The sequence below is a fragment of the Pristis pectinata genome, chromosome 11 (genome assembly GCF_009764475.1).
Source record: "Pristis pectinata isolate sPriPec2 chromosome 11, sPriPec2.1.pri, whole genome shotgun sequence".
NCBI lineage: Eukaryota > Metazoa > Chordata > Chondrichthyes > Rhinopristiformes > Pristidae > Pristis > Pristis pectinata.
In genome coordinates, this window is record NC_067415.1 from 62961478 (window position 1) to 62977540 (window position 16063).

General features: G+C 39.2%; 1 protein-coding gene across 2 annotated transcripts in view; it reads left to right on the forward strand.

The window, feature by feature from the left end:
• The window catches only part of abcc4 (ATP-binding cassette, sub-family C (CFTR/MRP), member 4), a 353844-nt gene extending 338003 nt beyond the window's left edge, over positions 1-15841 (forward strand). The window contains exons 30-31 of one of the 2 annotated variants that reach the window (XM_052025926.1): positions 5247-5381; positions 14736-15841. In XM_052025926.1, the coding sequence (XP_051881886.1) occupies positions 5247-5381; positions 14736-14843 (243 nt within the window). In that variant the 3' untranslated portion in view covers positions 14844-15841. Of the gene's footprint in view, positions 1-5246; positions 5382-11571; positions 11619-14735 lie in introns of those variants that run through there. The other variant, XM_052025927.1, reaches the window with a different exon arrangement.
• The last annotated feature ends 222 nt before the right edge of the window (positions 15842-16063 follow it).

Genomic DNA, 16063 nt, shown 5'->3' on the forward strand with positions numbered 1-16063 from the left:
CCATGCCCTCTTGTATTGAGCATTGGTGCCCTGGGAAAGAGGTGCTGGCTGTCCACTCTATACATTTTATACACCTCTATCATGTCTCCTCTCATCCTCCTTCTCTCCAAAGAGTAAAGCCCTAGCTCCCTTAGTCTCTCCTCTAAACCAGGCAGCATCCTGGTACCTCTGCACCCTGTCCAACGCTTCCACATCCTTCTTATAATGAGGCAACCAGAACTGAGAGTACTAAGTGTGGTCTAACCAGAGTTTTGTAGAGCTGCATCATTACCTCACGGCTCTTAAGCTCGATCCCACGACTTATGAATGCTAACATCCCATAAGCTTTCTTAACTACCCTATCCACCTGTGAGGCAACATTCAGGGATCTGTGGATATGGACCCCCAGATCCCTCTGCTCCTTCAAACTACCCAGGATACTGCCATTAACTTTGTACTCCGCCTTGGAGTTTGTCCTTCCAAAGTGTACAACCTCACACATCTCCAGATTGAACTCCATCTGCCACTTCTCATTGCAGCTCTGCATCCTATCAATACCCCTCTGCAATCTTCGACAATCCTCCACAATATCGACAACACCACCAATCTTGTGTCGTCTGCAAACTTGCCAACCCACCCTTCTACCCCCTCATCCAAGTCATTCATAAAAATCACGATAAGCAGAGGTCCCAGAACCGATCCTTGTGGGACACCGCTAGTCACAGCCCTCCAATCTGAATGCACTCCATCCACCACAACCATAAGTTAGTTGCAATATCTTGTTGATGTGCATGTTGGTGTGCAGAACTGAGGAAATAGGTATTCTGGTGAACTTGCAAGAAATTGGATTGTCCCCAACTTTATGCCAAAGAGAGTCTCCCTTCTACACTGTATCCCATGATCCGCATCCACTGGTGCTTCTTCATCTTCTTCCTTCTCCAGCTTTTTTTACTGAAGGCTTTCAGGCAAGGGCTCATCTCTCCTGTTGGATAAGATCTGTAGGATACAGCAAACAATAACAAAGTATGAAACTCCTCTACTTGCTGGAGAACACCCCCAGAACAGTGCATTTACCAGAATTATATTTTGAGGAGTCTAATGGCATTCTCCACTTGACTCCTGTCGATACCTGTTACCAAGAATGGCATGGTAGCAGCACCACAGACTGCGAGAGTTCTAAAGGCAATAACTACCAGTTTGAGTCTGCAGCAGGTAGTGACTGAACCAATACAAGAGATCAACTTATATGACCTCAACCTCGCCAATTTACCTGTGATGTATGCATCCATCCATCCATGACAGCGTTGGTATTAGTGACCACCACACAGTGTTTGCAGAGAAAAGTCTCATTTTCTCACTGAGGACATCTTCCATCATGTTGTATGGTTGTTCATGCTAAATGGGCTAGTCTCCAAGCAGATCTGACAGCTCAGAACTATGTATCCATAAGGCACTGTGGATCAGCAGCAGCAGAAATGTACACTACCACAATCTGTTACCTCATGGCTTGTCACATTCCTCACCCTACCACTATCAATCCAGGGGATCAAACATTTTCTCAATGAGGTGTGCAAAAGGACTTGCCAGGAGAAGCACCAGTCATGTCTAAAATTGAGGTGCCACCTAGTGAATGTGAAATTGAAATTACAGAGTAAAGCAACCTTACAACTAATGGACCAGATCAGAGCTTTGCAATTCTACCACAACTAGTCACGAATGGTGATAGACAATTAAATAGATAATGGGAAGAGGAGAATCCAAGAACACTTCCACCTTCAGCAATGGCAGGGCCCAGCGTGTGAGTGCAAGATAAAAGGCTGAAGCCTTCACAAACATTCATCCAGAAATACTGAATGGATGATCCCTCTCAGCTTCCTCCTGAGATCCACACTATCACGGAAGCTGATGTCCAACCAATTTGATTCATGCTCCAGAACTAGTTGCACCTCTAGTCAAGCTGTTTCAGTGCTGGTATGACACTTGGCATCTCACCAACAATGTGGAAAATTGTCTTGTTCACAAAAAGCAGGACATTTCCAATTCAGCTAATTACTGCCCAATCAGTTTACTCTCAGTCACAAGAAATTGATAAAAGCCATGGCAAGAGTGTAATCAACTTCCCAAAGACTGGCAGGTAAAATTCCTGAAGGCTGGATGATGGCTAAAGTTGTTCCAATGTTTAAGAAAGGTAGCAAGGACAAGCCAGAGAAGCAGACCAGTCAGCCTGACATCAGTAGTGGGGAAGTTACTGGAGGGAATTCTGAAGGACAGAATCTACCCGCATTTGGATAGACAAAGTCTGATTACGAGGAGTCAACATGGCTTTGTGCATGGAAAGTCGTGCTTGGTGAACCTTTTAGAGTTTTTTGAAGAGGTAACCGAAAAGGAAGATGAGGGTAGGACAGTGGATGTTGTCTATTTAGACTTCAGCAAGCCCTTCGACAAGATCCTACATGGTAGGCTGGTCTGGAAGGTTAGGTCCCATGGAATCCAGGGAGAGCTAGTTGGCTCAGAGGTAGGAAGCAGAAGGTGGTTGAACGTTGTTTCTCGGAAAAGAGGCCGGTGACTGGTGGTGTGCTGCAGGGGTCGGTGCTGGGACCCTTGTTATTCGTTACTTATATAAATGATTTGGATGCTAATGCCCAAGGTTTGATCAGTAAGTTTGCGGATGACACGAAATTAGGAGGTGTTGTTGATAGTGAAGAAGGTTATCGTAGATTACAGGGGGATCTTGATCAGTCAGGGAAGTGGGCCAAGGAGTAGCAAATGGATTTCAATACAGATAAGTGTGAGATGATGTATTTTGGAAAGTCAAACCAGCGTAGGACTTGTACTATGAATGGTAAGGGAATAGGAAGTGTAATGGAACAGAGGGACCTAGGAGTACAAGTGCATAGTTTGTTGAAGGCGGCATCACAGGTAGACAGGGTGGTAAAAAAGGCATTTAGTACTTTGGCCATCATGAGTCTGGGCACTGAGGATAGGAGTTGGGACATTATGTTGCAATTGTGTAAGTCATTGGTGAGGCAGCACTTGGAGTACTGTGTACAGTTTTGGTCACCCTGTTATAGGAAAGATGTGGTTAAACTGGAAAGAGTGCAGAAGAGATTTACAAGGCTGTTGCCAGGACCAGAGGGCCTGAGTTATAGGGAGAGGTTGGCCAGGCTAGATTTTTATTCCTTGGGGTGTAAGAGAATGAGGAGTGATCTTATAGAGGTTTATAAAATCATGAGGGGCATAGATAAGTCTTTCCCCAGGGTAGGGGAGTCCAAAACTAGGGGACGTAATTTAAGGGTGAAAGGGGAAAGATTTAAAAGGGACTTGAAGGGCAACTTTTTCACGCAGAGGGTGATGAGTATATGGAACGAACTGCCAGAGAAAGTGGCAGGTACAATAGTATCATTTAAGAAGCACTTAGGTATATGGAAGGGCAGGGCTTATAGGGATATGGGCTCAATGCAGGAAATTGGGAAAAAATGGGTGGACACCATGGTCAGCATGGACTCATTGGGCCAAAGGGCCTGTATCCGTGCTGTATGAATCTATGACTCTAAGTGATACTTACCAATAACTTATTCACTGATGCTAGTTTGGGCTTGAAGTCATAGACTCATACAGCACCAAAATAGGCCCTTTGGCCCACCAAGTCCTTGATGACTATTGCATGGGTGTGGATGGCCATTGCATGGGTGTGGATGGCCTTGGAGATTCAAGTGCTCATTTCTCTGGGACCACTCAGCTTCAGACCACATCACAGCCTTGGTCCAAATGTGGACCAAAGAACTGATTATCAGAGGTGATGTGACTACATTTAGCCAAATATGACATCAAAGCATCTGGTAAAACTGAAGTCAATGGGCATCATAGGAAAGGCACTCCATTGGCTCGAGTCATACCTTGCACAAAGGAGGATGGTTATGATAACTGGAGATCAATCATCCCAGCCCCAGGACATCGCTACAAGAGTTCCTTAGTGTCCTACACCCAACTGTTTCATCAATGACCTCCCTTCTATCAAAAGGTCAGAAGTGTGGATGTTTGATGATTGCGGTGTTCAATTTCATTCGCATCTCCTCAGCAAACAAAACAGCCTATACAGCAAGGCCCAGACACTATCCAGCCTTGAACTGATGTACCAAGTAATATTTATGCCATGAAGGTGCCAGGGAATGACCATCTCCAACAAGAGTGAATCTGATCATTGAGTCCCCAACCATCAATGTCTTGGGGGTTACTGCAGCTACAAGCGTAGGTCAGACTCTGGCTGTCCTGCAGTGGTTATTCAGGGCTTTTCCACCATCTACAAGACACAAATCAGCAGCTGGATGAAATAATATCTACTTGACAGAGCAGTTTTCTTGATTGGCAATCAATCAAACACCCTATGCATTCCTTCTCTCCACCACTGGCACACACCAGCTTCAAGGTGTATCATCTCTAGTTTCTTGCCCAGTTACTCAGCTGGCTACACTGACAGCATCTCCCAAGCCAGCAATTTCTCCCACCTAGAAAGACAAGGGCAACAGGTGCATAAGAATACTACTATACACAGATTTCCCTCCAAGATGACTTGGAAGTATATCAATAGTCCTTCATATCACTGGGTCTAAATCCTGGAACTTTCTGCCCAGCAGAACTATGGAATTACCTTCACCAGAAGAACTGCAGCAGTTCAAGGCAGTGGCTCACTGACACCTCCTCAAGTGCACTTAGGGATGGGTAATAAATGCTGGCCTTGCTGGCGATGTCTACATCTGGAAAGTGAATATGAAATAATGGACACCACTTAAAGTTTCTATAGTCAATAGGAATGGACTTCAGAATCAGCAGTCAGTCTCCAGTGCATTCTGCAGATGTTTGAACAAAATGTTTGTGGACCTTTAAATCATGTTGGTGCACATTAAACAATGAAAGCCTACTTTTCCTGTGACAGACCAATAATTGGTCTGATTTGAATCAATACCTTCCACCTTCACTTCAAACGTGCATTAGTTTCAGACTTAAAAACTGCTATATTGTGCTCCATTCTGCAAAACACTGTGTTGCACTGAAAACGCCAGTGCAACATGTCAACATTTCCAGGTAGTTGTGTTTAAGAGTTCAAATCAGATCTGAAGCTGAGCATCCCAAAACACATTCACGATGTACAAGGAACAGCTGCCAGACTCCTTGTTTGGACCTTTCTATCTACCTGTTTTCCTTTCACATTGAGAATTTTTTGTTAGACCGTGCAATTTGAGTGTTTTGGCTTTAAATGTTGTCTATAGGTACTGGATCAAGGAAGAGTTGCAGAGTACAAGGAACCGTACGTTCTTCTTGAGAACAAAGATAGTTTCTTCTACAAAATGGTACAACACTTGGGCAAGACCGAAGCAATCGCTCTGACTAAGATAGCGAAAGAGGTATGGTCCAGAAAATCATTGTTTGCATTTCCGATACAAATTTAAGTTACATGTGAAGATTAACTGTAACTCTTTTCATACTTGTTTTGAAATCAATAAGCTAATCAATCATATAACACAACATGTTTCAAAGTAGCATGAAATTTACTAGTTTTGAATTGTTGATGCTGAGCCATTTTTCTTTTCTGACAGTTTCTTTGATCCAACTGTTAAAAGACACAGTTCTGCATTTGCAATAAGCCATAGAAACATTTAAAATACGTATATTTTAAAAAACAACCACTCACAGGTAACATGAGAGAGGATGTTTGTATTGAATGCCCCTTAATACTCAACCCTGTCCTGAAGACCTGTCCTCTTCCATTACAACTGGATTTGAAATGGATTTATTTCTTGTCTGGAGTCCAGAGGGTGCAGCATACTGAAATCATTGTGTGATGTGCACAATTGATTAAATGTCTCCAGAAGTATCAACTGATGGTTAATGCACAAAGCATGTATTCAATTTTTTTCTAAAACTGTTCATGATATGAGTCACACTATTGATTTTTTACCTTCAAAATGTTTAACATTAATGACCAAACTTCTGCACATTTGTTAGTATAATGAGACATTTGAGGAAGGGTAAGTTTAGAGCTAATAGTAAGCATTGGTGCTGATCACTTGAAGTCTGCAGTGTTCTTCTAAAAGTGTCAATTATTTAAAAATGGTACTCTGGCATCTAAATGTTGCGATTTCTAGCATGGAATTTTGCCTTTCTCTGTATCAGGGTAGGTAGGATAACTATGGCTGCAACTCACCTCCGGGTAAATCTACTTTCATGACACAGCAGACAATAGAAAGTAGGTAAAACATTGCTATAAAGAATGTATAAAAGGTACTTAGATGTAGTTAGAAATCTTGGCCTAGAAATTGTTTCACATTACATATTTGATGTTACAACAGCATTGCAGGTCACCCTACCACTGAGCAGGATCTTCATTTAAGAGGTTCACCAAATGGTGGTGTTGGGCTTTTCTGTGTAAGAGTGCTAACACTGACATCCCCAACTCTTGTGTTGCAAGTTCTTACAAAAATCAGCAGTTGCGATCTTTGCAGCTAACTTAACGTGACATACTACAATATAAGCAAACCTTCTCCAGCTACAGGGTTTTGACTAAATGAATGCATGCTGCAGTAAGTGCTTATACTTTGGGGAAGCCTGCAATGCAGACATCATCAGAAGCAGTCTGGAATGATCCTGAAGCTAAAAAGCTGAAAATAACTGTGAAATTGCCTCTGTAGACAAAGCACTATAAGCACAAATAAGGCTGTATTTGAAGTTGCAAGAAATCGCACTGAAGACAAAGAAAGCATTTTAAATGTAGGCCCTTTAAATAGCGTGATTTCAGGGGAAACAGTGTTAGTAAAACCTGTTTTTGATCAATAAATAAGATTCTCGCTGATCTCACTGCATGTCACGATCTCACTGAGGGTCTCACTGATTACACATTTGCATGTTGCTGTGAGTGTCATTTGGGAAATATTGTGAAAAAGGTATTAAGGCTAATGAAAACCTGTCAGAAGATAAGGACTTAAGTTTTCTAACAAGCCAGAAATGTGCACAAAATTGCTTTACGCTGGGTTAAGTCTATCTGGAAATGCATGGCATTGAATTTTTATTTGTGAGGTGGAGTGGGGGCAGTGGTTGTGCAATGGAATTTCTAAGCCTTCCTCTTTAAAGATCACCCACTGTTCCACTATAGTTTTGTCTACTAATATTTTGGTTCAGTTTATCATGGCCACATCCCATTTTATCCCACTGAAGTTAGCTCTCCTGCAATATAGAGGTGACACTCTGCATTTCTTTTGTCCCACTCTATTATTAATGTAAACTATATGATTTGATGATCACTGATTCCCCAACTATTCTCCCACTTACACTTACTCTGCCTGACCTACCTCATTATGCAAAGCCAGGTTCAACAATGTTTCCTGTCCTTATTAGGTGAGAAACATAATGATTATGAAAGTTCTCCACTATGCATTTCAGGAAGTCCTGTCTTTCTTTCTTTATTTTAATACTTTTCCAATTGATATGGGGTGATTGAAATCTCCCAAAGTCAACACACAGATTTGTGTAATTTCTCTCCTTTATCTCCCTCTCAATTTTTGGCACCCATGGTAGCTCCTTCCTTGCTTCTGAATTCTAACCAAATGGATTTTGCCCTTAACCTTTAAAGAGTATCTCCTCTCTCCATCACTAATATCTTTCTTAATTAGTATTGTTACTGTTTTCCCTTTCACCAATGCATCATAATTCTACTTATTTATGCACTCAACCAACTTTATCCATATTTCATGTCTTTTCAGTCTGCCTCCACTTCATTTTCTAATACTAGCAAATACCCTTTTAGTCTTTTCTACTGCTATACACTGGTGCACACACATCTGTAAATTTAACTTAAACTCTCTCCTCTCACACAAGTGAACCCCAATACTGAGATGTTGGTTCCATTCCATGCTGACCTTGCCCATCTACACTAATCCCATTTACCTGCATTAAGACAGTTTCCTTCTCTGCCTTGCCTATTTAAAAGTTTGTCTAAATGTAGTAAACATATCTGATTCCACCTCCTCTGCCAGCGCATTCCAGATATCAACCACTCTCCAGATAAAAAACTTAACTCTAGGATTCTCTGTAAATCTCCCACCTCTCACCTTAAAACCATGCCCTCTTATTTTTGATACCCCTCCCACAGGAAAACACCTTCACCATTCACCTGTGTTGAAACTTTCAGGGAACTATGGACTTGGACTCCAAGGTTCATCAACATTCCTTAATGCCCTATCATTTACTGCATATGTCGTACCCCTATTTGACTTCCCAAAATGCATCACCTCTCACTTGTTGGGATTAAATTCTATCTGCTAATGTTCTGCCCAACTGATATATATGCTGCTGTAACCCTAGACAGTTTTCCTCGTGATCCACACCATTAATTTCTGTGTCATCCTCAAACTCACTAATCATAACTCCTACATTCACATCCAAATCATTAACATATATCACAAACAGCAAAGGTCCCAGCACCAATCCCTGCAGTACATCACTGGACACAGACTTCCAAGTAAAAAAGCATCCTTCCACCACCACCTTCTCCCTCCTATGTGCAATCCAATTTTAGATCCAATTATCCATTTCACCTTGGATCCCATGTTCCTTGACCTTCTAGACCATACCATGCAGGACTTTGTCAAATGCCACACTGAAGACCATAGAGATAGCATGTACTGCCTTGCTTTCGTCAATCACTTTAGTTACCTCCTCAAAAAACTCAGTCAAATTAGTGAGACAGGATTTGCCCCTCACAAATTCATGCTGGATATAATCCCCACTTGGTCCCTGCCATTCCAAATGAATATAAATCCTGTCTCTTAGAATTTTCTCCAATAACTTCTCTACCACTGATATAAGGCTAACTGGCCTGCAGTTACCTGGTTTATCCCTACTGCCCTTCTTAAACAAAGGAACAACATTAGCTATCCTCCAGTTTTTTGGTACTTCATCTGTGGCTAACAAACATGCAAAAATCTCTGTCAAGGCTTCAGCAGTCTCCTCCTTCGTTTCCCATAGCATTCTGGGATAGATCTCATCTGCCCTTTATGTGTTCCAAGACATCTACCAGCTCCACCTTCTCAGTACCTGCATGGTCCAGACGATCAACGTATCCATCCTTTAACTTGCAGTCCTCCACATTTTTCTCCTTGGTGAATACAGATGAGAAGTATTCATTTACAACCACACCCACATCCCCTGGTTCCACACATTGATTACCCCTTTGGCCCCAAAGGATACCCACTCTTTCACTCACCATCTTCTTGCTCCTAATATGGAATGACTTTGGGTTCTCCTTAATCTTAACTGCTAAGGATATTTCGTGACCTCTTGCTGCTCTCCTACTTTCTTAAATACTCTCCTGCACTTTCTATATTCCTCAAATATTGATTGTAGTTGGCTATATCTGCCCTGTGCTTCCTTTATTTCTCCTGATTCATCCTTTAACAACTTCTGTCATCCAAGGTTCCTTAATCTTGCCATCTTTTTCTTTAACCCTTACTGGAACATACTGTCCCTGAACTCTTCCTAACTCTCTTTTAAAAGTCTCCCACTTGTTTTACCCACAAGCATCTGCTCCCAATCTACTCTTATCAGGTCCCATCTAATGCAGTGAAAATCAGCCTACCCCAATTCAAGACCTTAACTTGACCAACCTTATCCCTTTTTATAACTACCCTGAAACTTACAGAATTGTGCTCACTGTTTCCAGAGTGTTCCCTAACCAACACTTCCACCATCTGCCTGGTTTCATTTCCAGGCGTGATGAGATCAAGCACAGCCCTTCTCTATACATAATGTCTCAACAAACTACCTTGGACGCATTTAGCAAATCCCATCCCATCTAAGCCCTTTACATTCCCAATCCCTGTCAATATTGTGAAAGTTAAAATCCCCCAATACTATAACCCTATTACTTTTACACCTTTCTGTGATTTGCTTACATATCCTTTCCTCAAATTCCTGCTGAGTATTAGGAGATCTTTTACTATCCTCAGTTTAAAAATAAAGGTCACTGATCTTTTAATCTAAAACATATGCAACTCCATAATGGAATTGACCATCACCGACTTTTCTACCATCAAAATCTTGGGGAGTCAGTGTTGTCCAGAAATGAAATTAGAGTCACCACATAAATACTCAACTGCAAAGGGCAGGTCAGAGGATGGGTATCTCTAGTGAGGAATTCATCCCCTGACATGCAAAGCCTTTTACCCATCTATAATCTTCAACAAAAGGCATAATTCTTCAGAGTTTGATATGATCTGGGAGTTTGTAGATTGTGCACAAAAGAGGGACTTTGGCCTGTAGCTTCTTGGATCATTGGTTAGCTTACCAGATTTGCGTATGATGATGTTTCTTGTCATGCTTTTCTGATACATCCATGTACCATGGCTTTGTTCAACAATTTTGAGAACCAGTAGAGTCCCTTGTGATAGAGGAAGAGAATTTCTTGGAGAATGCTGCATTTTCCAGTTACTTTCCGTTCTACCTTACAGCAACCCCCTTCTTCCTTCATGTGTGTCCTTCTGGAGAGATTGAGATCAGTGCTTCAAGTAACTGAGTTTTCATGGGTTTTAGTTGATTGAGTTTATGAGGGTGCTGCTCCTCCGTAGTATTCTGTAGCCCCTGCTGCATATTTGTTCATTTTGACATCAGGTGTGGACAAGACTGGGTTTGGTTCAATGCAAAATGAAAAATGATCAGAAATGAAAACAAATCTACTCACCCACACAATTCGATGGAGAGCTCATCATTCCAGCACAGGACCTACAGGAATTACAAATTGAGACGTTGGAACCTCAGCTGAAAAGTGTAAACTGCATTGCTGGCCTTCCAAGCAGAGAAAGTGTTTAAGTGCCAGCAGTTACAGGCAGTACTACCAGCACAGCTTCAGAAAATCTGCCCTCATAACAAACATTTTAGTAAACCACAATATTTTTTCTGCTATTAATAGTAATTAATCAAGTCACAGGCAAATGTATTAATTGTGTTCTCAGTTTGTTATGCTTGAGAATTGAATATTACTTTTCTCCTGGCCTTTGCAATTTGTACTATCGAATGTATCACTTCATCAGGAAATGAATCTCTTTTGTATTCTGGCTCCAAAGTTGTTGCTGGTAAATGTTTGGTTGTAATTGAGATCAGGAGGTTAGTTTTCTCCTTGTTAATTTGCTGAACTGATGAATATTGCTCTGTTGAAAATTTTTAACAACATTGTGATAAATAGGAGGCTACAAAAGGATGGTGGGAGAAGGTTTCAGTATTCCAAGCTGTTGGCAAATTCTGCTTGATTACCTGCCATATTCCTCAGATAAGCAAAATAATTTCACTCTTAAAAACTGTAGAATAGCATGCCTCTTTGAGAAGTTCTTGATTTAAAGTTTAAAAATGATCTGCTGTTCAATAAGCCTTTATTTCAGGATGTATTAAAGGTGACCAGAACAGAGAGAGATCAGATTAATTCTAGGATTTGATAGTCATATTTTTTAGCAAACTGACTTCACTCTAAAGATCAAAAGAAAAAGATTTTATATTTGTTGTGTAAATACATCTTTTATTAATGTATTATTTCTCTTGAATACATTTCAGATAAAGTTGAAGTAGCCTTGGCATCAATTCATTTGTGTTATGTTTACTTGTCAAAGAACAGAGATGCCAACGAAGTGTGAAAAATGGCTAGAATGTGACCATTAAAGAACAGTAAGACCTGATAGCATTTCATTTCCTTTTTATTCAGGTTTTGCGTTTATCGGAAGACCTACATCTGCCTCAGCACAAGTAGAATTTGATAGACTATAACAATTGAAAGGCTCAGCATATGACTAGCTTATTACTTCAGTATCACTTTTTTTACATTTTCAGAATGTTGCTTGGTTTAGTCATTGTCAGGCTGCTTTTTTTTCATTGTAGTGGTTCTCTTCATCGCTCTGATTTACCAACTCAAAAAAATTGCTTTACGCAACAAATTCAATGCAGAGATTTAATACAAATAATACTGAAGTATCTACGCTTGTCAGTCATGCTTCTCACAATGTACTGGTTCTAATCTGATATTACTGTCCAAACCTATTTTGTTCATTTCATGTTAGAAAATGAGAAATCCTTGTGCAGGAACTAGATTTACTTGCCTTTTGTTACCCCGTTTTTCATTTATCTTTCAATTTTAACAGCAAAAGTGATTTTAGTTATCATAGCAATACTTTCTTCATACTATTTGATATTGATAAAACATTAAAATGTATCAGCATGTATGATCAATAATTATTACCATTTCTGTGCAATGAAAAGTGTTAAGACATTTGCTTTAAATTCTCCCGTGCATTACTTTTCTAAGTAGTTGTATAAACAATGGGAGCCATGCACCTCAGGGATATGATGAAAAATAAAAGCCTGCTATGTTCTATAGTAAATGCAGGTTTGTTCTTTGAGAAAATAATTTACCAGATTTATCCTGTATAGACCTGACCTGAGCAAGCATGGAAGATGTACTTGGGATGTCTTAGACATTTTTGCACAAAGGTTTGGGAAGAAGAGTTACTTGAAATCTTGTGTGTTGTGCATTCATACAAACTGAAAAGAAAGTAAGCTTGCCTAGAAATGTATCCCCTGTCAAATCAATGGAATGAGCTTCAGAAGGAGAATACCAGGAATGATTGATAGATATAGTGCAATCTTATGAGTTACGAGTTAAAATGTTAGGCATGTCTAGCAGGCCTTACTGTCTCTGCATAGTGAGAGGTTAAACAAGAGTTTTAATCATATTGCTGCAAGGCAGCCAGGGTATGAAATGCTGTATAAAGGTTGAAATGCAGGTTAAAGCAGTTAAAGTTGTGCAGTTTTAAACAAATAAACATTTGTGTAGCAAGGCATGGTTTTGCCTTATTCTAGAATGAAGCAGCTGTTCGATTTGTATCAGAGAATGCAGAAGTAAGAACCGTCTGATTCAAGTCACAAGAACAGGATCTATTATTGTTCCCTGGTTAAAGTTGCCATACAGGTAGTTATAGGGCAGTTAGTCATTTCCAAAAAGAGTAAATGCAACATTAAATCAAACTAACTTGTTACAAAACCAACCTCAAACCAGTTACTCTAACAACTGATTACCACCACATAGAAAATGGTGCATTCCTCAAAGGAGGTATTCCTGTCAGTTAGATGAAACCAACACATTTTGAACTTTTGTTACCTAAATTAAAAAGGATACTTTTTGTAGTTGTTTTAATCCAACTTTTATGGCATTAGCTAGTGAGCGTGCAGGGTTGACTCTGTTTTGTTGTATGTTGAATGCTTATATATGTGTGGATTTTTGTTCCATCTTCTGTCAAAACCATAAACTAGTTTTATTAATATTTTTACATTGCTTCAGTGTTTTGTATTCCATTTCTAATTACTGTTAATTAATCAAAATGTATTGTAGGAAGCAGAATAAATTAACTGGTCTGATCTGATTTTCTCAATGGAAACCTGTATTTGAAGACAAAACAGGTCAGATAATTGCCACAATGATGTTGAATCTATTATCCTTTCACGAATCATTTTTGACTGGGAGCTCAAAATATACGAAACTACCTTTTGCTGCTGTTTACTTATAAATATATGTTTTGTGAAGGGGAAGAATTGGGTGCACTGGCCTCTGTGCCTAATTATCTGCTCCACACTCCAGACACTTCGCATTGGAAACCTCATCTTGTAGTGTGTATCTAACTGCATTGCAGTGATTGTGATAGTTTTGCGATTGTGAAATCCGCCTTAAATCCATGGACTGATCTTCTTAATTCCTAGATAATCCACTGTGAAGCTGATTTTTAACCTTTTGTGGATTACAGGAACACTACTTTAATGAAAATAAAAGGTGTAGAAAGGCAGCTAGATGAATCTGAATATCCAGCAAGTGTGTTACTCAGTAACTTATGATTAAAATCACCAATATAAATTGCACATTTAGGTCATGTTTTTTTTTCTGTTCAAATAATTATTCCATTCTTATATGACAAGAAAATCTTTCCTGAGATCAGCATTTCTACAGAAATGTTACACCTTCCACTGATGTACAGTACATTTTTATGGAACAGTTTGAAGCTCTGTCATTTACTGCAGTGAAGGAAATTGGCACTTGTTGGGAAGAGCCCATTTACTATTCAAGGTTAGATTGAATTTAGGTCCAACTGATAAAAAAATTACACTACCTCCTCTTAAACTTCTGCAGTCCATGAATAAAAAAGCATATATTGTGAAGGTACTTTCACACTGCTCTTCGATAGGGAGTTCCAAAGTGTTGACCCATTAACGATGAATACTTCCCAGCACCTGCCATCTTTCTTTCCAAGTGGCAGAGGCCATGTGTTTAAGAGCTGCTGTCAGAGAAGCCTTGATGAGTTCTTGTAGTGGATTTTGTACATAATACAGCAGCAAAGTGCAGCTGTGATGGAGGTACTGAATGTAGTGCCAATCAAGTGGATTACCTTCCTTTGTCTTGGGGTAGAGTCGAGCATCTTGAGCATAATTAAGCCATCATGTTGAAGATGTTTTGACCTGAAAGTGCTTGTTACTGATGGAGTGAAAATATGAGGAAATTATCCTATTTTTTCTTAAGCAGATTGAGTTAATAAAAAATGTTTTATGCAGAGGGTTTTGTTAATTTTCTCCATATATCAAAAAAAATGCCATTTTAAACTTCTATTACACTTGAAACAATAGAATTATGAATATATTCAGGAACACATTTAGGATTGTGCTTTTCTTTGTTTTGACAGGTGCACTTGAAAAGGAAGTCTTTAGAAGGAACACCAAGTGACCAAATGGAAGCCAATGGTTCAGCAGTTTTAAACTCCAATAGTATTGTCTTTGAGACTTCACTATGAGCAGAGGAAAGAGAAAGTAGAGCACCTCTGTTCTAACAATAAAGAAAAATGCTCCAGAAAGGATTGTTTTAAATAAATAAATATGAGTTGCGAAGTGGCAAAATTTGCACCAAAAAATTTCATCTTTCTGTTCCTGGTCCAGATTCTGTTACAGCTTACAGCATTTAGCTCTATAAAATTTGAACTTGAGATCATACAGAAAAAGATATTTATACTGCTGTCTAAACTCAACATCTCCCTTCACAAAGATAATGTCAGATATTTCAATTATCAGGAAAAACCTATGAAAATTTGGGGAAGGAGACAAATTTCACCTTTAATAATGTTACTTCTTTGTCATGGCTTGTGTTTGTATAGAATATGCATGAGACTGCAATCACTTTAGGTTGCCTCCAACTCCCTCCAAGTTATTTTCAATAGCTATGCAAGATCAGTGAACCCATTCATTGTATCTTGCCCGGTCCATTTTTTCCAAAGTTCTTGCAGACTATGGATATTTTACTGTTATTTCAACCTTTTGTCTGCTCTAGTTCAAATGTTTTATCATGAAATTTCAACACCCAAGTGCATACTTTGTTCTTTAATGGCAGTTTTTCCAGGGTATTTAATTGGCACAAGCAATAAACTACTGCATCACAGGTCTACAATCACAGGTTTGATTTTATTTAGTTGGATATCAGAAAGTCCAGTAGTTGAAAGGAAACTTTATACTGTATCATTTTTGAAAATATGTAAATTTAAACTGAATTTAGAACCACTGCAATTTTTCAATATTGCTCTTGTAAACAAGACAGTTAAATTGATTTGTTTAGTCTTCAACAGGAGTGGCTTACTACATTTTGAAATACTTGATGCCTTAGGAGTTATAATAAAAGTTACCAAAGCTGTACAAATGGACTTTATCTTCAATGAATTACATTAGTACATTTTATTGTTCTCTAATACAGTAGAAGCTATTAGGTGTGATTATAAAAGGGACGAGGCAAATCAAAACCTGCACAGAAGAATCTTCATTGTAATCTTTCAAAACCAGAGGTTTGTCTTAACTCTTTATTTAGATGATATTTAATTGCTGAGCCAATTAATCCTTTAACTACATCATATTTCCTGATTAAAATTCCTCTTTGTTGTTGAAAACAATTATTAAGTACTATTTATTTTGAATTAAATTAAAAGTTCAGTTAATACAATTTCAATTTAAATCATAATAAATGCATTAA